The sequence below is a fragment of the Salvelinus alpinus genome, chromosome 1 (assembly GCF_045679555.1).
Source record: "Salvelinus alpinus chromosome 1, SLU_Salpinus.1, whole genome shotgun sequence".
NCBI lineage: Eukaryota > Metazoa > Chordata > Actinopteri > Salmoniformes > Salmonidae > Salvelinus > Salvelinus alpinus.
This window is the reverse complement of record NC_092086.1, coordinates 37777211-37800527: the sequence shown is the minus strand read 5'-3', so window position 1 is coordinate 37800527 and position 23317 is coordinate 37777211. Positions and strand designations below refer to the sequence as shown.

Sequence of the window (23317 nt, the reverse complement as noted above, 5' to 3'; positions counted from 1 at the left end):
CATTGGGATGTGTAGTACCACGAGTCCACTTTATTTTGTCTTTTTATCACCATCATCTTCATTACTGTTTTTTTTGCAGGTGTTATTTTTAATTTGTATTATCTTCATCATTCATATTTTTTTTCCAATCATAACACAATTTGTTTTCAAAATGTACACATACAGTAGCATATTTTAATGACCATTTTTAATGTTTCATATTTACTTTTCAAATTAGGTCAAATTAAATTAGTAAGAATTAAGTATTAAATGAACATGTACATACAATTATTCAATACATACATACATAACGAAAATAAATATAGTTATCATAAAAACATAAAAAATTAAATTAAAAATACACACATTTTACAAATTGTTCCCCAGGCTTTCATCCTCATAGGTTAGATGATTTCTACAGATATATGTGTATCATCTTCACCCCCCAAAGTTGACTTCGTTGTCATCTTGGTTGTTTGACATGCATCGTAACACAGAAGCTAAAGGTTTTTCTTGACTTCCAACGGTCTCTTCTTCTCTCTTCCTGGATCTGCTTATCATCCTTCCTCTCTTGGTTTCTGTTATGGCTTGCGTGCAGTAAATGAATCGTCTCCATCCTCTTTTCTTCCGGTCACTTTGACTGTTTTATCTCGCCTTCGTCACACCTCCATCTTTCCCCTCGTCTTTCAGGGGCACCCAATGAACCTGAGCTGATGATGAGAGCCGTAAAGTCCACCACATCTAGAAAGCCATTACCCTGGGCTTTGTACTAGACCTGCAGTATGTAACCTGGCCTCAACATGTCCCCCCACTCTAATTTAACTGGCTTTAGTGGATACCTACAAATGACTAAATGACATCACAGCCATTTAACACAATGCCTGTGTGGCCCCCCATCCCATCGTATCCCCGCTGCTGTGGCCCCCCCATCCCATCGTATCCTCGCTGCTGTGGCCCCCCATCCCATCCTCACTGCTGTAGCCCCCCATCCCATCATATCCCCGCTGCTGTGGACCCCCATCCTTGCTGCTGTGGCCCCCCATCCCATCGTATCCTTGCTGCTGTGGCCCCCCATCCCATCGTATCCTTGCTGCTGTGGCCCGGCCTTTGATCTCCACAATAGATTCCATTCAAAAGAGATTACACTAGAGCCTAGTGCCTCTCAGCTTTCAAGGTGCCAATGGATAAACCATGAGTAGAGGAGCGGCTTGCTGCCCCTCTGATGTGGCTGTAGCCAAGATGGTGGCCTGAATGGGGACATGGTTTTACTGCAGCACTCTAACCAACTTAGGAGAACCCCTGACAGCACCATAGAAGCTAACAGATAGAGAGTTCAATGGGTGACATTGGATATCAGTCTCCTCCTCCTCAGCGCACAACTCCACATCGCACAGTCACATATTGAGACAGAACAAAGAGAGAGATAAAACAGTCGTCCTGCCTCATCCTACCCTTCTATCCATGTACGTACAGTATATATCCTCTCAATATTTCATACATTCTTCATGTCCTTTTCCCTTTGTTGTTTCTCCATCTTCGTCATTTCTTCTTTATCTCTGTTATTGCAGAATGGTCAGACCAATAGATTTATATTTAATAAATGTATATATTCATTGCTTCTCTGCTGCTTTCCCCTCCTGTGAATGAATGAGAGGAGGGCAGTCCAGTCGTGATCCAGTCACCATGGCCCTGAGGAGAAACAGGATTACTCACACACACCACTGTCCTCCTGACTTCACTCAAACCAAATCCCCACCAACCAATGAACCAAGCCCACCGCTATAGACCTCACCCACAAACAATGATATAACCAAAGCTCAGAACACAGCACCACAACAAACAATGTAGCTTGAAAACAAGTCAAACCACTTCAATATGCACACATGCAAGCTATCTGGCATGCCTGAAGGTTTTGTTGCAAATCAAACCATGAGAGAACTCTAACTAGCTACGTGTGTGTTTAATGTGTGGGTTGAGGGCTTCTCACCTCCGTGTCTTTCAGCAAGAGTATGTCCTGACTGAGGCTGCCTCACCGCGAGGCCCAGAGTTCACTAAGAGAGAAGGAGAGAAACATTATCAAAATAACGACTAAATAGCATAGAACTTTTCCATGATGTACTATTATAAAGTTGTGGGAGGAGGAAATTGTGGTAGTCTTGCCCTCTGAACCTGCTGTGTCCTGTAGGAGCGAGCCACTGGAGGTTTTGCATATGAATATCCAAGCTAATGCCATCAGTGTTGGAACTAGCCCAATAATGGACTAAAGGAGCCTAATGTTACTCCTTATAGTCCTAGGACCTTACATGTTCTGTTTATAGGCAAAATACTTCATCTAAACGTGATTTGACTCTCAATTGTGATAAGATTTTAGAAACACAACGCCCTCTACTTTCATGTCACATCAAAATTATTTCACAAATGCTAAATATACACTTACTGTAGACTATTTTAACTGGTTTTAAAACAGTTGAGCCGACAGTATCTTTCAGTGACAACACGTTTGTGGCGTCCGTTTTCCTTTTACACACAGTTGTTCTAAGACGCCGAATGCTAATTAGCACAGGTAGTCTAGTTAGTCTTCTCTGTCAAGTGCTGTAACATTGGAAATGTGGCCGTGTGGGAACCCTATAAATGTGTGTAGTAATTTAACCTTTTGTTTTTAGAAAATTATTTCTCGCTGATATGAAAGACAATTTCCTTATGTTTCCAAAACTTTACCGCAAGCGATGCGTGTTAACGTTTAGAGCAAGCGTCAGGGCTTTTAACAAAACTTCCCTAGACAGAAAATACTATCATCAATCGCAAAAGTTAGTAAGCTTCTATGAATGGGGTACATCGGAACATACTCGCATGTGACACTGGTCTTACATTTCTTCTCTTACGTAACATACAAACCGCTTCAAGACAAATGTAGTTGTTTTTCTCGATTAATAAATCAGTATGACTAGCCCATAGTAAATATGTGTTATCCAGGGTTTTAAGGGGTCATAAATTGTCCAAAGCGTGACCTTCTGTGTGATAATAGAAGAATAGCCCTGGAGGTGTAAGAAGCGTAACAAATAAGAATCTGAGAGCGTGGCCAAAGGGAGGGGTCAGAGGTTAGGGGGAGAGTTCATCCTTCTCACCGTCACTCTGAACCTTTCTCAGGGTCACGGAGGGCGTGGAGATGGCGGAGGCACGGAAGTTAGCAGGCAGGTTCTCCGATGAGTCCGAGGTCACCCCCCTAAGGTCCTTCTCCCTGAACATCTTCCTCCAGGAAGGGGAGCGGGTGAACGTCTTAGTCCCATCCTAATGGAGGGGGGGTAGAGAGAAGGGGGGAAATGAGGAGAGAAAATAGGGGGGAGGGAGAGAGAAAAAGAGAGAGAGAAAAAATAAATTATGTCTGTCAACATTGTCAAACTGTCAAGTTACAAAGAATGACTTGAATGAGGTGGAAAATGCGGTCTTCACATAGTTTCTGAACTAAGCGTACTGTGTTCTTTAATACCTCATCTGGTCTTCTCTCTGTTCCCATAGAGATGAGGGAGTTGTATTCCTTCTCTAGGAGTTGTCTGGCCTAGAGGAGAGATGTGAGAGGGGGGAGTACAGATTAGAATCAGGCAAGTCACTTCATTTGATATACACTACTATCAGTTTCACCTGCATGCCTGAGATACAACTGTCATCCACCAGCCAGCAGTTAGCCTGGGGACACTGTTACTGAGATACAACTGTCATCCACCAGCCAGCAGTTAGCCTGGGGACACTGTTACTGAGATACAACTGTCATCCACCAGCCAGCAGTTAGCCTGGGGACACTGTTACTGAGATACAACTGTCATCCACCAGCCAGCAGTTAGCCTGGGGACACTGTTACTGAGATACAACTGTCATCTACCAGCCAGCAGTTAGCCTGGGGACACTGTTACTGAGATACAGGTGCAGTAAGAATCCAATTTATGGACGTGTTTCTCTGTCCAGGCGTTGCTGACGCATGACATATATTACAATGCCTGGATAGGTATTTTAAGTGTGTCAAGCATTTCGCTGCACCTGCGATAACATCTGCAAATCTGTGTACGTGACCAATAAACTTTTATTTTGAAGTATCTGCTAACCACATCATATATTACAGCAACCATCGGTTGTTGCATGCAACATCTGAGCAGGGGAAGGCATTTAATCACTTCTGATTAGTGGGTGGGGTGAGGCTTGTGCATGCCTGTGTATTCTGATTGGTTAGATGGGTGAGTACCTGTGTGTCCTGATTGGTTAGATGGGTGAGTACCTGTGTGTTCTGATTGGTTAGATGGGTGAGTACCTGTGTGTTCTGATTGGGTATCTGCAGCAGCAGGGCCAAGTCGGTGTAGTCGAAGGTGTCGTCCAGAGCCAGGAGGGCCCCATGGACCCCGCTCTCTGTCAGGTTGTCAGCGTACTCCTTCAGCCCGATGTTCTGCACCCAGCACATCACACGCTCGTTGGACCACACCATCACATCTACACAGAGGGGTAGTGGAACGAAGACATCTGTCAGAAAACACCTGATTCTCACTCAAAGAAACCCACAGGGTGACTGGATCTTACACTGACAGGGCCAATGTGGGTGCAGACTTTTGCTCAAGCCAAGCAGTGAAACACCTGATTCTACTAACCATCAACCGAGGCTTTGATTGTTACTGAATGGAGGGTTGGATGGATGGATGGAGGGTTGGATGGATGGATGGAGGTTGGATGGATGGATGAGAAGCACTAAATTGGAACAAAGGATTTAATGTCAGAGAGGAGGAACACACCTTTGTTCTGGTGCTGGCTGTCTTCTCTCCTCCTCTCTAGCTCTTTGCGGTCGTAGTTCAAGCGCTTCAGACACATTATGCCATAATGCAAACTAACCCTGAGAAAGGTCAAGAGAGGTCAAAAGGTCAGGCGGTTAATAGAGGGCATGGCGACTGACTCTCACCTGTACTCAGAGAAAGTATTTGAGCACTCCGGTGTCTTTGACCCTGAGAAGGCCTGGAGACACACCTGCAGAGTGAGAGTGTCTCAACAGCAGGAAATCTTTCAACATATCCTTTAACACCTGCACGTTTCCCATGCCATGAACACACATACTCACACACCAGAGAGAGAGCTAGTGTGTCAACAGAGGAAGGGAGAGAAAGAATGACGGACAGAAAAGGAAAGGCAGTGAGTGAAGTGGGAGTGGGAAACAGTTGCAGAAGAAGAATTCATTGTTCATTTGCAGAAACTGGAATTTTGTCTATTTGCTTTTCACCACCCCCTCGAGGCAGAAAACGCCTACCCACCCAGGTGCCGAGGTTAATAACAGCAACAGAAAGAGAGAGAGTGAGAGCGAGAGACAGACAGACGAGAGCAGGCCATACGTACCTATGAAAGCTGTCCACCATTTTGAGCTGTCCCCTCAGCTCCTTCTTGGTCAGGTGGTCCAGCATGCGGGCGTCCACCAGGGACTCCATGAAGTAGGAGCGGTACTGGGGCAGACCCAGGCTGGGCAGCCAGTCATTACCCACCCACTCATGGTTCATATCCCCATAGGCCAGGATCTGAGATGCAGAAGAGGACTCCTTCACTAGTGTCTCATTTGTTTCAGTTGTAGTTCGACTATTACTTATAGTACTTTTCTGTATGAATCATTTGTTTTTCAATGGTCACATACAATAGTGTAATTAGTGTGTTATATGTTGATGCCATTTAATACAGTGGTTCCATTCCTTACCTGATCCCAGCTAATCTCTTTCAGCTCCTTAGATGCAGCAGATAGACAGGGGAGAGAGAGACATGGGCAGAAAGACCGAGAGAACAGAGGCAGAGCAGGATAGGGGGAGCAGACAAGACAGATGGATGGAGGAAAAGCAGAGGGAGGAGGGGAGAAGAGAGTAAACAGGTAGGAGAAGACAAAGGGAGGGAGAGTGTGTTAGTGAACGGGTCATTAGTGTGAAGCAGTTTAGTGAACGGGTCATTAGTGTGAAGCAGTTTACACAGAAACAGAAACTAGAGGGAGAGAAGAAGATGCTCAACACCAAGGCCTAGTAGTCCCACAAACTCAGAAAGAGAGAGAGAGAGAGAGAGAGAGAGAGAGAGAGAGAGAGAGAGAGAGAGAGAGAGAGAGAGAGAGAGAGAGAGAGAGAGAATGAGAGAGGGAGGGTCAGAGGGAGAGAGAAAAAGAGTTTGACTCCTAACTGAGCAGTATAAGTTATAACTGTAGAGCAATATATATGTACAGTGCATTCAGAAAGTAGTCAGACCCCTTGACCTTTTCCACATTTTGTTACGTTACAAGGTTATTCAAACATTTATTAAATAGTTTTTTTTCCTCGTCAATCTACACACAGTACCCCATAATGACAAATCAAAACAGGTTTTTAGAAATGTTTGCAAATTTATTACAAATAAAAAACTGAAATATCACATTTACATAAGTATTCAGACACTTTTGGCAGCGATTACAGCCTCAAGCTTGGCACACCTGTATTTGGGGAGTTTCTCACATTCTTCTCTGGCTGGGCCACTCAAAGACATTCAGAGACTTGTCTCGAAGCCACTCCTGCATTGTCTTGGCTGTGTGCTTAGGGTTGTTATCCTGTTGAAAGGTGAACCTTCACCCCAGTCTGAGGTCCTGAGCGCTCTGGTGCAGGTCTTCATCAAGGATCTCTCAGTACTTTGCTCTGTTCATCTTCCCCTCGATCCTGACTAGACTCCCAGTCCCTGCTGCTGAAAAACATCCCCACAGCATGATGCTGCCACCACCATGCTTCACCTTAGGGATGGTGCCAGGTTTCCTCCAGACGTGACGCTTGGCATTCAGGCCAAAGAGTTCAATCTTGGTTTAATCAGACCAGATAATCTTGTTTCTCATGGTCTGAAAGTCCTTTAGGTGCCTTTTGGCAAACTCCAAGTGGGCTGTCATGTGCCTTTTACTGAGGAGTGGCTTCCGTCTGGCCAGTCTACCATAAAGGCCTGATTGGTGGAGTTCTGCAGAGATGGTTGTCCTTCTGGAAGGTTCTCCCATCTCCACAGAGGAACTCTGGAGCTCTGTCAGATTGACCATTGCTCAGTTTGGCCAAGCAGCCAACTCTAGGAAGAGTCTTGGTAGTTCCAAACTTCTTCCATTTAATAATGATGGAGGCCACTGTGGTCTTGGGGACCTTCAATGCTGCAGAAATGTTTTGGTACCCTTTCCCAGATCTGTGCCTCGACACAATCCTGTCTCGGAGCTCTACAGACAATTCCTTCAACCTCATGGCTTGGTTTTTGCTCTGACATGCACTGTCAACTGTGGGACCTTACATAAACAGGTGTGCCCTTACAAATCATGTACAATCAATTGAATTTATCATAGGTGGACTCCAATCAAGTTGTAGAAACATCTCAAGGATGATCAATGGAAACAGGATGCACCTGAGCTCAATTTCGAGTCTCATAGCAAAGGGTCTAAATACTTATGTAAATAAGGTATTTCAGTTTTTTATTTTTAATACATTTGCAAACATTTCTAATAGCTTGTTTCGCTTTGTCATTATGGGGTATTGTGTGTAGATTGATGAGGAAAAATAATAATTTAATCCATTTTAGAATAAGGTTGTAATTTAACAAAATGTGGAAAAAGTGAAGGGATCTGGATACTTTCCGAATGCACTGTAGATCACAGGAGGCTGCTGAGGGGAGGACTGCTCATAATAATGTGACGAATGTAGTAAATGGAATGGTATCAAACACATGGAAACATGTGTTTGATGTGTTCGACACCATTCCACTCATTCCGTTCCAGCCATTACTATGAGCCCGTCCTCCTCAATTAAGGTGCCACCAACCTCCTGTGATATATGTCAATGTTAGATGAACGTTAATGTTAAATGTCTCGAAAATGTTGAGACATTAACATAACAGGACATACTTACCGGTTTGGTGGCTGCGTTTAACGACTCCATCTCAGCATGGGTCATCCACACGTTACTGGTCGACTGTGGTCACAAGACAGGAAAGAAAGAAAACATGATCATCAATTTTTTTAAATTGTTTGTGTGTTTATGAGTCTGCTGTGAATGCATGTAACATTTGTATGTTAATCTCTGCACATAATGTAAATGTGTATATACAGGTAACTGCCAAAATAATGGAACCACTTCAGTAAATGAGGGACACAAAGTATATTGAAAGCAGGTGCTACCACACAGGTGTGGTTCCTGAGTTAACTTCTTATGGCTGGAGGCAGAATTGAGTAGCTTGGATGAATAAGGTGCCCAGAGTAAACTGCCTGCTACTCAGTCCCAGAAGCTAAGATATGCATATTATTAGTATATATGGATAGAAACACTCTGAAGTTTCTAAAACTGTTTGAATGATGTCTGTGAGTATAACAGAACTCATATGGCAGGCAAAAACCTGAGAAAAAAATCCAACCATGAAGTGGGAAATCTGAGGTTTGTAGTTTTTCAACGAATCGCCTATCGAATATACAGTGGGATATTGGTCATATTGCACTTCCTAAGGCTTCCACGTCAACAGTCTTTAGAACCTTGTTTGATGCTTCTACTGTGAAGGAGGGGGGAATGAGGGCTCTTTGAGTCAGGGGTCTGGCAGAGTGCCATGAGCTGACCACGTGTGTTCACGTGAGAGTTAGCTTGTGTTCCATTGCATTTCTGAAGACAAAGGAATTCTCCGGTTGGAACATTATTGAAGATTTATGATAAAAACATCCTAAAGATTGATTCTATACATCGTTTGACATGTTTCTACGGACTGTAACAGAACTTTTTGACTTTTCGTCTGCACCTAGTGATCGCGCCTCATGAATTTGGATAACTGGGCTAAACGCGTGAACAAAAAGGAGGTATTTGGACATAAATGATGGACTTTATCGAACAAATCAAACATTTATTGTGGAACTAGGATTCCTGGGAGTGCATTCTGATGAAGATCATCAAAGGTAAGTGAATATTTATAATACTATTTCTGACTTTGTTGACTCCACAACATGGCGGATATCTGTATGGCTTGATTTGTTGTCTGAGCGCTGTACTCAGATTATTGCATGGTGTGCTTTTTCGGTAAAGCTTTTTTGAAATCTGACACAGCGGTTGCATTAAGGAGAAGTGTATCTATAATTCCATGCATAATAGTTGTATCTTTTATCAATGTTTGTTATGAGTATTTCTGTAAATTGATGTAGCTCTCTGCAAAATCACCGGATGTTTTGGAACTACTGAACGTAACGCGCCAATGTAAACTCAGATCTTTGCATATAAATATGAACTTTATCGAACAAAACATACATGTATTGTGTAACATGAAGTCCTATGAGTGTCATCTGATGAAGATCATCAAAGGTTAGTAATTCATTTTATCTTTATTTCTGCTTTTTGTGACTCCTCTCTTTGGCTGGAAAAATGGCTTTGTGGATTTTAATCCATGACGGCGTAGTGTGTTACTAATGGTTTTCTTTGAGACTGTGGTCCCAGCTCTCTTCAGGTCATTGACCAGGTCCTGCCGTGTAGTTCTGGGTTGATCCCTCACCTTCCTCATGATCACTGATGCCCCACGAGGTGAGATCTTGCATGGAGCCCCAGACCGAGGGTGATTGACCGTCATCTTGAACTTCTTCCATTTTCTAATAATTGCGCCAACAGTTGTTGCCTTCTCACCAAGCTGCTTGCCTATTGTCCTGTAGCCCAACCCAGCCTTGTGCAGGTCTACAATTTTATCCCTGATGTCCTTACACAGCTCTCTGGTCTTGGCCATTGTGGAGAGGTTGGAGTCTGTTTGATTGAGTGTGTGGACAGGTGTCTTTTATACAGGTAACGAGTTCAAACAGGTGTAGTTAATACAGGTAATGAGTGGAGAACAGGAGGGCTTCTTAAAGAAAAACTAACAGGTCTGTGAGAGTTGGAGTTCTTACTGGTTGGTAGGTGATCAAATACTTATGTCATGCAATAAAATGCAAATTAATTACTTAAAAATCATACAATGTGATTTTCTGGATTCTTGTTTTAGACTCCGTCTCTCACAGTTGAAGTGTACCTATGATAAAAATTACAGACTTCTACATGCTTTGTAAGTAGGAAAACCTGCAAAATCAGCAAGTGAATCAAATACTTGTTCTCCCCACTGTATATGTGTGTATATCAATATAGTATCATGTGTACCTCTATAATTGTGTCTACATGGTTTGTGTTCTGTGAGTGTGTACTAGTGAGACTACTAACAGAGCGATTGCTGGCCGGGGCAGATGGGCTGGTGAGGGACACCATCTCCTGGATGGCCAGTCTCAGTTTGAGGCGGTGCAGGGGGTTACTGATGCCAATCTCCCTCTGGATCTCTGTGTCAGACAGGTTGGCCATGATGGCGCCACTCTTCACGTTGGCACGACAGGCTGCCACGTACCACGCTGGCATTCCCACCCACAGCTGGAGTAGAGAGGGAAAGAGGTGAGCTAGAAACAGATTGGCTAGAATGTAGTGATCGTGAGGGTTTATATGGCTATAAAGGTTTCCCATCTATCTATCAAACATCTATGATTACCTCTAGCCAGGAGACCACAGTGGGTCCATCCCAGGATGCAAAGGGAAGACCCTGACGACACGCCTCCTCCAGCAGCTCATGTCTGGGAGAGAGAGACCGGGGGAAACAAAGGTTGAATAACCATAAAAGGAAAAGTGCTTTCTGAAAGAGTGGAAGAAAAGCAGTGGAACAGAGAGTGGAAAGAGAAATGACTTCAGGAGAGAAATGAATCGGAGGGTGATATTCCCTGAGACTCACTTCTTTTTGCTGCGGCGGTTGTCAACAGTTCCTGTCATGCTTCCCTTGGTCAGTCCCATAGAATCCCCAGTACCCAGGTCCTCAGAAGGCGTAGAGGCTGAGAGACACAGGGGGTCAGGGGTTACAAAGACTACAAATATGGGTGTCAACACCAGGTGGACTTTGACCTGTTGCAGTTCAAACACATTTAAAGCAAAGTCATGGGATATGTAGTTTTTCGAGTATAATTTCAATTCTCTCTCTCACCCAGAGAGGCAGACTCTCGCCCAGCCGGGCCCATCCTTCCCTTTTCCTTCTTCCCAAAAAGGCGGCCGATGGAAGACTTGATGCTTTTCTTTTTACTGGCTTTGTGGAGAGAGTCCTGACTGCTGTTGGAACTGCTGCCGTCTGCTGACAGACTGAGAGACAGAAGAGACAGAAGGAATAAGAGAAACAGGGAAGGAACGAACAATACGAGCACTACAGGGTTTCCTCGATGATGATTGGCTGTCATACCTGCGGAATTCCCTGGGGTCGTCCATCATGGCCCCTGGGTGGGTGAGGGTCATCCTGTCTAGTCGCAGCGCTCGGGGGGTGGGTGGAGGGGTGGAGTCAAGAAGGGCAAGGGACCGATCATCCTCTTTGTTGTTCTGGAGGGTAAAGTTGGAACACATTTAGGGGCCTTATACAGTATGTATACTGTACGCATGTTCACACACCGCAGGAGGTTGGTGACCCCTTAATTGGGGAGGATGAGCTTGTGGTAATGGCTGGAGCGAAATGAGTGGAATGATATCAAATACTTCCAAGCATGGTTTCTATGTAGAAAAAGGAGGAAGGGTACAAGTACACAATAGTACATTTGGTAGACAGAAGGTGCTCTTTGGTAAAAGGGGTAAATGGGTCATCAAAAAGAAAGGAGGACCAAGGCACTCTTCATATAATTAATTAAAATGCCTTTATTTGTATGGCATGTTCAATGGAAACAAAGTTGAAAAACTCTGATGCGTTTCGGCTGCATGGCCTTCGTCAGGGAGTACAAAGAAATGATAATACAATGTCCTCTTTTGAACAGCTTTTTCCAATAAACCCTGATTTAAAGAGGGAGTGGTTACAGCATTCATTAGACAACACCTAGTAAGCAATACTATACACATTAAAAAGTTAAGTACTGTAAATATGTTATCAAAAATGTGTTTGTTTAATGCCATTTCATTCACTCTGTTCCAGACATTATTATGAGCCGTCCTCCCCTCAGCAGCCTCCACTGACACACACACACAAAGACTCACACATTCCCAACACACCCACACACAGACAGACACACAGACAGAGCAGCTGTACCTGTCTATCTGTCTCGCGGTGAGGGGAGTGGGACAGGCGAGGGGTGGAGACCCCAGAACTGGGGGGAGAAGGGGAGGCCAGGGTGGAGGAGGTGAGGGACTGAGGGATGAAGCCGCGCCCCATACTGTCCCTCCCCAGGGAGGAGGGTGGGATGGGGGAACCGTCCAGAGCCACACTGCTAACCCTGCTCTCGATCTCCTCCGCCCGCAACTCTGTACTCTCCTTCTCTTCCTGGATCAACCTGACAAAGAGAGGGGGGGGGGGGGGGGGGGGCAGGGAAAGAGGTAGGGAGAGAGAGAGATAGACAAACAAATGGGTCGGAGAGAGAGAGGGTAAACAGAGGAAAGTGAAAAGGGGAGAAGAGGGAAAGACGGGAGATTTAGGAGCATGTCAGACGGAAGACCAATGAATGTTGGTCTTGAATGAGAAAATGAAAAGAAACCTCAGATGAATCTTCTCCACCTGCATTTGACCTAAACTGCTTGTACACAATCACAGCACCCTCTCTACCTGCATCCCTTCCTCCACCTCCCTTACTTGATCTCCTTGTTGATTGCCTCTAGTTGTTCCTGCAGCATGATGGCCAGTGTCTGGACGTCAGTCTGTCCGCTGGGAGACAACAGCTCCGAGCCAAACAGTGTCTCTCTGTCGTCCTCATCGTCAGAGCAACCGTGGTCCACACCCCCCTCAAACCCGGTCCTCAGCAGCGCTGACCCACTGTCCCAGTCCCCGTACTGCACACATACACACACACACACACACATGCAAGCAAGCATGCACACACACATACACACAGAGAAGGTTCAGTTTGTTGGGTTGTGATGCTTGTGACTATATCAACTATATCAATGTGACTATATCATTATCAATATTAGACACGTCAAAGGTGATCATGTGATCATGTGACCTCTGACCTTGCTGGTGTCCTCCCGGGCTGTGCTCCAGCGCCCGCGGTGAGTCCGCCTGACCACGGCCACGGTGTTGGCGTTACCGTAGTGATCCAGGTGAGCGGTGGAGCCCGTGGGGAGGGAGCCGCCCCCATGGGAGTACCTCAGCTCCAGGGCACTGCCTGGGAGAGACCTGAGAGAGGTAGGGAAGGAGAGAGGGAGAGGGAGAGGGAGGGGAGGGGAGGGGAGGGGAGGGGAGGGGAGAGAGAGAGAGAGAGAGAGAGAGAGAGAGAGAGAGAGAGAGAGAGAGAGAGAGAGAGAGAGAGAGAGAGAGAGAGAGAGAGAAGAGAAAGATAGACTGATATAGACAGTGAGTGGGAGAGATAACTGGAATGTACATTCATCCAGCCTCTCTGCTCCATATGTATAGGCCACACCTGGACCTATACTGAGACTAGGAGAGAGGTTATAGGAAGCACATAACACTGCAAACCACTTATACTACTTGGTTACAATACTGCCAGCCACATTCATAGGCAGCAGCTGTATGAGGTGTGTTGGAGGTGTGTAGGTTGATGTGTAGGAGGTGTGTTGAGGAAGGGAGGGAGACCTGGAATAGCAGGACCCGCCGGGTCTCAGTCTGAGCTGGTCCAACTCCAGCTGAATCCTCTCCAGCTCGGCTATCAGCTGGTCCTGAAACAGGGAAAGAAAGAGAGAATAAGTTAATACAATTGAAATATTTAATTAAAGTATGTAAAAATTGAATTATCTCTTGATATACCTTGTTTGCTAGAAGGTCGTCCTGGATCTTCTTCATGTTAGAAAGTTCCTCAGAGAGAGCATTCTGAAAGGATCACCATTAAAAAAAACTTTATTAGGTCTACTGCATATCTGTAATCTGTAATTACACATTATCAATGCCATGAGGTCCGAACTGTATTCCATAGTAGCTGTTTAGAGCCAGAGTGGGTTTAATATTGAAGTGACAACAGTCTTGAATAGAAACTGGATGAAGAGGATTGTGTTGACAGTTTTGAGTGGGAACTCAGGTGTGTGTGAAATGAAGGGGTATGGGTTTTGGTTGAAGTGTTGACTGTTTTGAGTGGGAAATATGCTAAGTGTGAAGACGTGTGAGTGGGTGTGAGTGGGCCGGTAAGTAGTACCTTGTCCTCCAGGGCAGCCATCCTCTCCTTGAGATGGAGCTGAAGCCTTTCGTTAGACTCAGACAGCAGCTTGTCCACCGTGTCAGACAGACGCTTGTTGTGTTCATCATTCATCCTCTCCCTCTGCCTCGCCTAGGGAAAGGAGAAAGAGAGAGAGAGAGAGAGAGAGAGAGAGAGAGAGAGAGAGAGAGAGAGAGAGAGAAAAAAAAGAGAAAGAGAAAAGAGATTAGGGAGCTAAATAGTGAGGTATTTTCATGTCTGTTATTGTTTCTACTGTTGATCCTGCTACCATCTTGGACAAGGCCTCTCCAGTTGGGAAACTCTGTGTGCCTCCCTTGCCCTGAGGCAGGGAGAGAGTAAAATAGAAAAATGGAAGGACGGAGGGTGGAAGGAGAGTTACCAGCGACCTTTCTGCTTGACTGAGAGAGAGAGAGAGAGAGAGAGAGAGAAGGAGATTGGGATCTGAATACAGACTGACAAATAGAGGGTTTAGAAAATTAGTATGCCATTGTAGAGTAAAGAGTGATAAAGGAATGGTATGAAAGAGGGGGTGGAAGGGAGAAAAATAAAAAGGGAGAGCGAGCATGACTCACCCTCTGTAACTCCTGATTCTTCTCCTCTAGTTGCGCCTCCATCTGTCGCAGTCGCTCCTCAAAGTTACCATGACGCTCCTCAGCCTGTGATGCAAGAGGAGGAGGGTGGGGAGTCAAAACAGGCAGCATGTCAGAATGTTGATAGAACATAATTATGACTGCGCAACCTTGGGTTGGGTCAACCTTTTGATTTAAGTGAGCCCCTGTCTGTGCAGATAGTCAAACACAGTAGGATGTTTTCTAGCATACACATTCCCTTCTGATCTGTTTGCAGATGTCAGTCAGTGGCTGTCAGTGCTGTTTAAGATTGAGTTTTTCATGAGCATGGCCTTATTTCTATTACAGCATATTGGATGACTGTCATTCATATTCCATTTAGCCAGTTCAATGTAACAGCGATAGGTTTAGGCTACTATAGGATACTCACATTTTACCTATACCCATCATGATGTTGCTACAACCTAGCCTATGAATGAAAGTTTACAACGTAGGTGCACACAGGTCGAGAGAAAATGTTGAGGTGACAGACAGTGACACATGGACAGACAGTGACACATTCAATACTGCCTTCCACACTCTTGCCTGCATCTAGCTGATCTAGGGTGTAATCATTAGTCCAACAGTTGCAAACAAGAGTTCCTATTGAACAAATTCAGGTATGTTCATCCCGGTTTGGTTCCATTTTCCAACAGAATCGGCGGAATGAATACACCCCTGATCACGCGTAAACACAGTTCACTTTCATAGCAGCCACTTTGTATTCCTTCTTGCATCCATGCGCTCTCCTCCTCGCACCTTGTCCCCCTATGTGACCATGCGAAAAAACCTTTCCAAGCCAAACCATATCATAACCGCTACTCATAGCCTACATGTTGTCACCATATTAGCTAAAGTAACATAGTCAACATAGCTAATACAACTAACACAATAGCAAACCCGCTACAATCATGCAGTAATGTTACACCGGCGGGCCCCGGTGGCAATTAGCTCTCATAGGTTGGAGGATGTTCTCCGGAAGTTGTCATAATTACTGTGTAAGTCTATGGAAGGGGGTGAGAACCATTTTGGGGGGTTTGTATTGAAGTCAATGTACCCAGAGGAAAATAGAAGCTAGCTGTCCCCCAGCTACACCATGGTGCTACATTACAGAGTGATGTTATTGCAAAATAATGTGTTTTAATCAATTATTTGGTGACATGTGATTATATTTAGTATAGTTTTATCTAAAAATGATAACTTAAATGTTTTACAATTTTTATTTTTTATGAAATTCACTGAGGAGGATGGTCCTCCCCTTCCTCCTCTGAGGAGCCTCCACTGATGTCAGTGTACATGAATCTTATTTGGAGTGACATTTCAGCCATCTTGCCTCAACAAGTACTACATAATTGGTTCTTTAGGGTTATGCTGATGATTGAGACATTTACATCTCCTTGACAATCATGTTTATAATAAATGACAGCTTTATGATGCAAGCAATTAATTATCATACAGCTCTTGACATGTTCTGCACCTGAGGCTGAACTACAATGTGAACAGTATGATGAATAGTGTGATGAAGTCGCATCCATTATCATGCAGGGCTCGTAGCAGCTATTTATTTATTTCAGATTTGATATTTATTTGATTTGAGCGTGCTGTCAATTTTACACACAAATGCACGCTTGGATGTACTCACGCACACACACACACACACACACACACACACACACACACACACACACACACACACACACACACACACACACACACACACACACACACACACACACACACACACACACACACACACACGCACACACACACGCACACACACAGTGGAGGTGGTGTACCTTGTTGAGTGCAGCCACTCTCTGGGCGAGCTGGGCTTCTATCTCAGGCAGCGTCTCGGCCCTCTGCAGGGTCTGCTGCAGCTTCTGCTTGGCATCGTCTAGACGCTCCTGGAGCTGCCTGTTCTTCTCCTCACTCTGCAGGAGTGGAGGAGGACGAGGAGGAGGAGGAAGAGGGAGAGGTAAGATGAGGAGGAAGAGGAGGAGAAGAAGGAATTGACCCTCACAGTCAGTAACAAAAATAATTCTTAACCCTGAACGCAAAATGCAGAGCTTTTATCATTGCTAAACTACCAATCCTCTCCACTAGCAGAAAAAACCAGGAGAAAGCAGGTCGCTTCACCCACCTGCCTGTAGAGGGAGTCTTTACTGGCCAGGTCATTCTCCAGCCTGTCTTTAATGTCGTGGAGAGACGTCGCCTCCCTCTGGGCACTTAGGTACCTGCAGGCACACAGCACAATGACATATAGCAGACACATTTTGAAGGCAGTGTCTTACAACTGAACACAACAGACACAATTGCCTATGGCAAAAGACATTCCCTGGTGTATTCAGGGGGGGTGGATAGACAGTTGTATTTACCTGCGTTCTAAAGTAGTTATTCTCTCCTCCATGTCCTCTCTCTGACAAAGAGCCTGATAGAGAGGAGAAAGGGGGAGGGACAGACAGACAGAGGAAAAGAGATAAATAGAAACAGGGAGAAAATAACATAAAAGTCGGGCATGATCAAAGGGACTTGGCGCTGCTGGCTAAACCACTATAACTGTAGCTGAAGTATGATAATGGTTAGTTGAAGGAAGTTGTTGACAGAGGAAACATGTCTCTGCCAAGTGACAGATGTTATTGCACAAGTCCTGGGGGGGCGAAGGAGGAGGAGGAATGGGAGGGAGAGGAGGAGGGAGAAAGAGGGAGGAGGAGGGAGAGGAGGTAGAGGAGGGGGGGAGGAGGGAAGAAGGAGGAGGAGGAATGGGAGGGAGAGGAGGAGGGAGGAAGAGGGAGGAGGAGGGAGAGGAGGTAGAGGAGTGGGGGAGGAGGGAAGAAGGAGGAGGAGGATTGGGAGGGAGAGGAGGAGGGAGGAAGAGGGAGGAGGAGGTAGAGGAGGGGGGAGGAGGGAAGGAGGAGGAGGAGGAATGGGAGGGAGAGGAAGAGGGAGGAGGAGGGAGAGGAGGTAGAGGAGTGGGGGAGGAGGGAAGAAGGAGGAGGAGGAATGGGAGGGAGAGGAGGAGGGAGGAGGTGGTAGAGGAGGTAGAGGAGTGGGGGAGGAGGGAAGAAGGAGGAGGAGGAATGGGAGGGAGAGGAGGAGGGAGGAAGAGGGAGGAGGAGGGAGAGGAGGTAGAGGAGTGGGGGAGGAGGGAAGAAGGAGGAGGAGGAATGGGAGGGAGAGGAGGAGGGAGGAAGAGGGAGAGGAGGTAGAAGAGTGGGGGAGGAGGGAAGAAGGAGGAGGAAGAATGGGAGGGAGAGGAGGAGGGAGGAGGGAAGAAGGAGGAGGACGAATGGGAGGGAGAGGAGGAGGGAGGAAGAGGGAGGAGGAGGGAGAGGAGGGAGAGGAGGGGGGGAGGAGGGAAGAAGGAGGAGGAGGAATGGGAGGGAGAGGAGGAGGGAGGAGGTGGTAGGGGGTGTGGTGACTGGGTGGCTCTGGGACCACTAGTCCCAAAGTTCCTCCCAGTCCCAAGCCACCAATCAGCTGTGTGAGTGACAGCGCCAGCTTCTATCCACGCGCTTGCCTGTTTACTAGTGATACTGTCGCCATGGCTACAGGGCAAGTCTCACACATACAGTACAGTACAGTTGCAGTTATTGCTGTCAAGTAGGAAAATGGCTCTTTTGCCACAGGAAACTGTTACATTTCTCTAATAGAGTAGGGAAAACAGACACAAATTTCTCTCTAGCGCAATGAGATGCTGACACACACGTGTATTTTCAACCAATTGAAAAGTAGAGCTCACCTCTTTCACATCCCTCTGCAGTTTCTGATTGGCTTCCTCTGACTTGGTCACCTCCCTCCTAGCTGCAGTCAGCTGTTCCTCGATATCCCCAACCTGGAGGGTGACATAATAGTTACACACAAGAAGCCACCATCTGGGTCAGTATCACATCTATGAAAGTCCTATTCCTTAAAACACATGTATGTCTGGTGTATGTATGACTCAAACTGTTAGTTATCTCTATTTGTCACTCACCTGTCTGCACATGAGGGCCAGTCTTTCTTTCAGCTGGGCCAGCTCTGCTCTCTGCCGCTCTATCTCTGTTTCTCTCTGTTTCTCTCTGTCAATCTCTCCATCCTCCAGGATGGAAGAGGGTCCATTGGGCAGCCGCTGTGAAAGGAAGAAGGAGAGGAAAACGACAAGGAAAAGACAATATCATGTAAAGATGGAAATGTGATGCTCCTTAAACTCCAAGCAAACTATGCAGCACATAAGACACTAATACTTCAACATTTACTTCAGCCAATACAGCATAAATCCCCTCACCTCTTTCCCATTTTCTAAGCCTTGTTGGCGTCTTTTGATTTGGTCTCGTAGAGAATGGCACTAGGTAGAGATGGAGAACAGAAAGGTTTAGAAAATATGCTTTATCTGCAGAGAGAGGAAAAGGAGAACGAGCAGAGGAGGATAACTCACCTCATTTGAGGAGGACTCCAGCTCTTCCTCTAAAACAGTCACTCGCTCCAGAGCCACACGTAACCTCTCTCGCACCTAAGGAAGTCCCAGACAGACAAAGGGGGAGAGAAAGACGAGACAGTGGAAAGAGAGAAAGAGAGTGGGAGTGAAGGGGAGAGAGAGAGGTCGATGTTAGTACAGAAGGTTAAGAATAAATCCTGTGGAGCCAGCCCACTCACTCCTCCATTTAGCACCCAGACTGTCCTTCTTGTCCAGCCCTTTACCACACACACACACACACACACACACACACACACACACACACACACACACACACACACACACACACACACACACACACACACACACACACACACACACACACACACACACACACACACACACCTTCTCGTCCAGGGCTTTGTGGTGTTCGAACAGGGACTTGAGGGCCTTGAGGACCTCCACCTCGCTGGAGACCCCAGCAGGAGACTGGGCCTGCCTCTTCACCACTGTCATCCTCAGACTGCGCTCATGACGAGACACCAGGCACTCCAGATGCTCCAGCAGCAGCTAGACACACAGAGAGCAGGGGCCACTTGGAATAAGGATCTGAGCTACATGACAACAGAATTTCAGCATGCTTATAGGGAAGGACACTCAACAAGCACAGCACTTACACAAATGAGTGATGACTGGCTGAGAGAAATTGATGATAAAATGATTGTGGGGGCTGTCTTGTTAGACTTCAGTGCAGCTTTTGACATTATCGATCATAGTCTGCTGCTGGAAAAACGTATGTGTTATGGCTTTACATCTCTGCTATAATGTGGATAAAGAGTTACTTGTCTAACAGAACCCAGAGGGTGTTCTTTAATGGAAGCCTCTCAAATATAATCCAGTTAGAATCAGGAATTCCCCCGGGTAGCTGTTTTCAATTTTTTACTAATGTCATGCCACGGACTTTGAGTAAAGCCAGAGTGTCTATGTATGCAGATGACTCAACAGTATAGACGTCAGCTACTACAGCGACTGAAATGACTGCAACACTCAACAAAGAGCTGCAGTTAGTTTCAGAGCGGGTGGCAAGGAATAAGTTAGCCCTAAATATTTCTAAAACTAAAAGCATTGTATTTGGAACAAAACACTCACTAAACCCTAAACCTCAACTAAATATTGTATGTGGAAATTGAGCAAGTTGAGATGACTAAATTGCTTGGAGTAACCCTAGATTGTAAACGGTCATGGTCAAAACATATTGATGCAGTAGTAGCTAAGATGGGGAGAAGTCTGTCTATAATAAAGCGATGCTCTGCCTTCTTAACAACACTATCAACAAGGCAGGTCCTACAGGTCCTAGTTTTGTCGCACCTTGACTACTGTTCAGTCGTGTGGTCAGGTGCCACAAAAAAGGACTTAGGAAAATTGCAATTGGCTCAGAACAGGGCAGCACGACTGACGCTTGGATGTACACAGAGAGCTAATATTAATAATATCCATGTCAATCTCTCCTGGCTGAAAGTGGAGGAGAGATTGACTTCATCACTACTTTTATTTATGAGAGGTATTGAGGTATGTTGAATGCACCGAGCTGTCAGCCTAAACTACTGGCACACAGCTCGGACACCCATGCATACCCCACAAGAGGTCTCTTCACAGTCCCCAAGTCCAGAACAGACTATTTGAGGCACACAGTACTACATAGAGCCATGCCTACATAGAACTCTATTCCACATCAAGTAACTGACGCAAGCAGCAAAATTATATTTTAAAAACTGATTAAAAAAACACCTTATGGAACAGCGGGGACTGTGAAGCAACAAACATTGAATGTATTGTAATGTTTTTAAAATTGTATAAACTGCCTTAATCTTGCTGGACCCCAGGAAGAGTAGCTGCTGCCAAAGCAGCAGCTAATAGGGATCCATAATAAATACAAATACAAACTGAACTGTATAACATATAGGTATACAGACATACTCAAGCGTAAACATATGCATGAATAGACATGTACACATCAATAGACACAAAGACGTACACTCAAGCCCACAATTCAACACACACACACACACACACACACACACACACACACACACACACACACACACACACACACACACACACACACACACACACACACACACACACACACACACACACACACACACACAGAGAAACAGCCTAACCCGTGTGTTGTTCCTCTCTGCCTTGAGTTCTGCTATCTCCTCCTCTCTCTCCAGCAGCTGCTCCCGGCAGACATTCAGCTCTTTGGTCAGCACTGCAAACTCCTGCAGAGACACAAGGGGGCGGCGTTACTCACGATACACTGTATGTAGCCATAATCATATACAGTACATTAGCACACATACATACAGCACAATTACAAACAGTTCAACAAGACACAATTAAGCACAAAAACATTTCAACAAGAAAAAACAAACATTTAAATTACAGACCTGTGACACACTGGTGTGACACATACACACACAGTGGAGGCTGGTGGGAGGAGCTATAGGAGGACGAGCTCATTGTAATGGCTAGAATGGGATAAATAGAAGGGGATCACAGACAAAGATATGGAAACCACATTTGACTCCATTCCATGCATTCCATTCCAGCCATTAGAATGAGCCCGTCCTCCTATAGCTCCTTCCACCAGCCTCCACTGACCCCCCCATCACTGAGTCGACTATAGTATGACATTGAGTTTCCAACTACGTATATCTGGGAGCAGATAATGTCTATGTTCCTGGTCTGGGTTGCTCATAACCCTCCAGTGAACACCTCATGGCCATTCTGTTGTGGCCATGGCGGGGCCAGCCATGTTGTGTAGGCTAGGCTGACATATGGCCACATATGACACTGTACCATCCTCTGTTCTGTCGGCCATCTTGGCTCAGATGGACTTTACCCATGCGTGACCAAGCCGTGACACACATTCACTATCAGTGTCACAGTAAGGAAAGGCATGCAACCGCCCGTGTCCTGGAGCATGTGAAGACTGAATCATGGGCGTTCCCACAAGCCACTGAGAGGCATTGGTGCTCAGTCCAGCTCTTCCAGTATATGGTGTAATTCTACATGCCCTGGAGCATTATAACATAACACTGTTGATTATTGTGTTCAGTGGACTGGTAGGAATAATAGGGACTGGGCTGTCAGTGTGCACATCAGTGGTAACTACTGATAGAGGAGAAAGGGGGGAAAGAAGACAGGAGGAAAAGGGAAAAGGAAGACAGGGGAAAAAGAGAAAAAGTCGACAGGGGAAAAGGGAAAAAGAAGACAGTAGGAAAAGGGAAAAAGAAGACAGGAGGAAAAGGGAAAAGGAAGACAGGGGAAAAGGGAAAAAGACGACAGGGGAAAGGGGAAAAGGAAGACAGAGGAAAAGGGAAAAAGACGACAGGGGAAAAGGGAAAAAGAAGACAGGGGAAAAGGGAAAAAGAAGACAGTAGGAAAAGGGAAAAGGAAGACAGGGGAAAAGGGAAAAAGAAGACAGGGGAAAAGGGAAAAAGAAGACAGTAGGAAAAGGGAAAAAGACGACAGGGGAAAAGGGAAAAAGACGACAGGGGAAAAGGGAAAAAGAAGACAGTAGGAAAAGGGAAAAGGAAGACAGGGGAAAAGGGAAAAAGAAGACAGTAGGAAAAGGGAAAAGGAAGACAGGGGAAAAGGGAAAAAGACGACAGGGGAAAAGGGAAAAAGACGACAGGGGAAAAGGGAAAAAGACGACAGGGGAAAAGGGAAAAAGACGACAGGGGAAAAGGGAAAAAGACGACAGGGGAAAAGGGAAAAAGACGACAGGGGAAAAGGGAAAAAGAAGACAGAGGAAAAGGGAGAGTCATGTACAGATAGTACACAGCAGACCCATAGAAATGTGGAATTCTGGGATTGATTCTAGCTGAAAAGACAGCTTTTGGCACCAATATCCCACAATTATATGCTTTCTCTCTCTAGAGTTCTCTCTTTCTATCCTTGTCTCACTCCCCCTCCACAGTCCAAGACACAATGTGATCATAAACTACCTCAAGGTGTCTCTCGACTGTACCAAGCCTCCATCTCTCCCTCTCATCCTCTCACATGGCCTACTCGCTCTCATCCTCACAATCCTTCATCCATCTCTATCTCTCCATGTGATAACCCAGAACACCTAAGAATAGACGCCAGAAGCTCCATCATTAGTATGCAGCAATATGCAAA

The 23317-nt window shown here is 45.6% G+C and overlaps 1 protein-coding gene across 2 annotated transcripts in view; it reads right to left on the bottom strand.

The window, feature by feature from the left end:
• Positions 1-8: 8 nt before the first annotated feature.
• LOC139575042 (liprin-alpha-3-like) overlaps positions 9-23317 on the bottom strand; it is a 29469-nt gene continuing 6160 nt past the window's right edge. For both annotated transcript variants that reach the window (XM_071399991.1, XM_071399982.1), the window contains exons 3-32: positions 21310-21411; positions 19532-19696; positions 19148-19222; positions 18998-19057; positions 18707-18841; positions 18473-18565; positions 17109-17161; positions 16874-16967; positions 16530-16664; positions 14698-14781; positions 14105-14236; positions 13723-13785; positions 13552-13634; positions 12969-13134; positions 12592-12788; positions 12055-12295; positions 11227-11360; positions 10978-11129; positions 10732-10828; positions 10495-10576; positions 10179-10379; positions 7875-7937; positions 5693-5719; positions 5344-5519; positions 4752-4849; positions 4280-4455; positions 3467-3535; positions 3105-3267; positions 1967-2030; positions 9-1668 (exon numbers count right to left, since the gene is read on the bottom strand). In XM_071399991.1, coding sequence (XP_071256092.1) covers positions 1978-2030; positions 3105-3267; positions 3467-3535; positions 4280-4455; positions 4752-4849; positions 5344-5519; positions 5693-5719; positions 7875-7937; positions 10179-10379; positions 10495-10576; positions 10732-10828; positions 10978-11129; positions 11227-11360; positions 12055-12295; positions 12592-12788; positions 12969-13134; positions 13552-13634; positions 13723-13785; positions 14105-14236; positions 14698-14781; positions 16530-16664; positions 16874-16967; positions 17109-17161; positions 18473-18565; positions 18707-18841; positions 18998-19057; positions 19148-19222; positions 19532-19696; positions 21310-21411 — 3369 coding nt within the window. In that variant the 3' untranslated portion in view covers positions 9-1668; positions 1967-1977. The remainder of the gene's footprint in view (positions 1669-1966; positions 2031-3104; positions 3268-3466; positions 3536-4279; positions 4456-4751; positions 4850-5343; positions 5520-5692; positions 5720-7874; positions 7938-10178; positions 10380-10494; positions 10577-10731; positions 10829-10977; positions 11130-11226; positions 11361-12054; positions 12296-12591; positions 12789-12968; positions 13135-13551; positions 13635-13722; positions 13786-14104; positions 14237-14697; positions 14782-16529; positions 16665-16873; positions 16968-17108; positions 17162-18472; positions 18566-18706; positions 18842-18997; positions 19058-19147; positions 19223-19531; positions 19697-21309; positions 21412-23317) is intronic.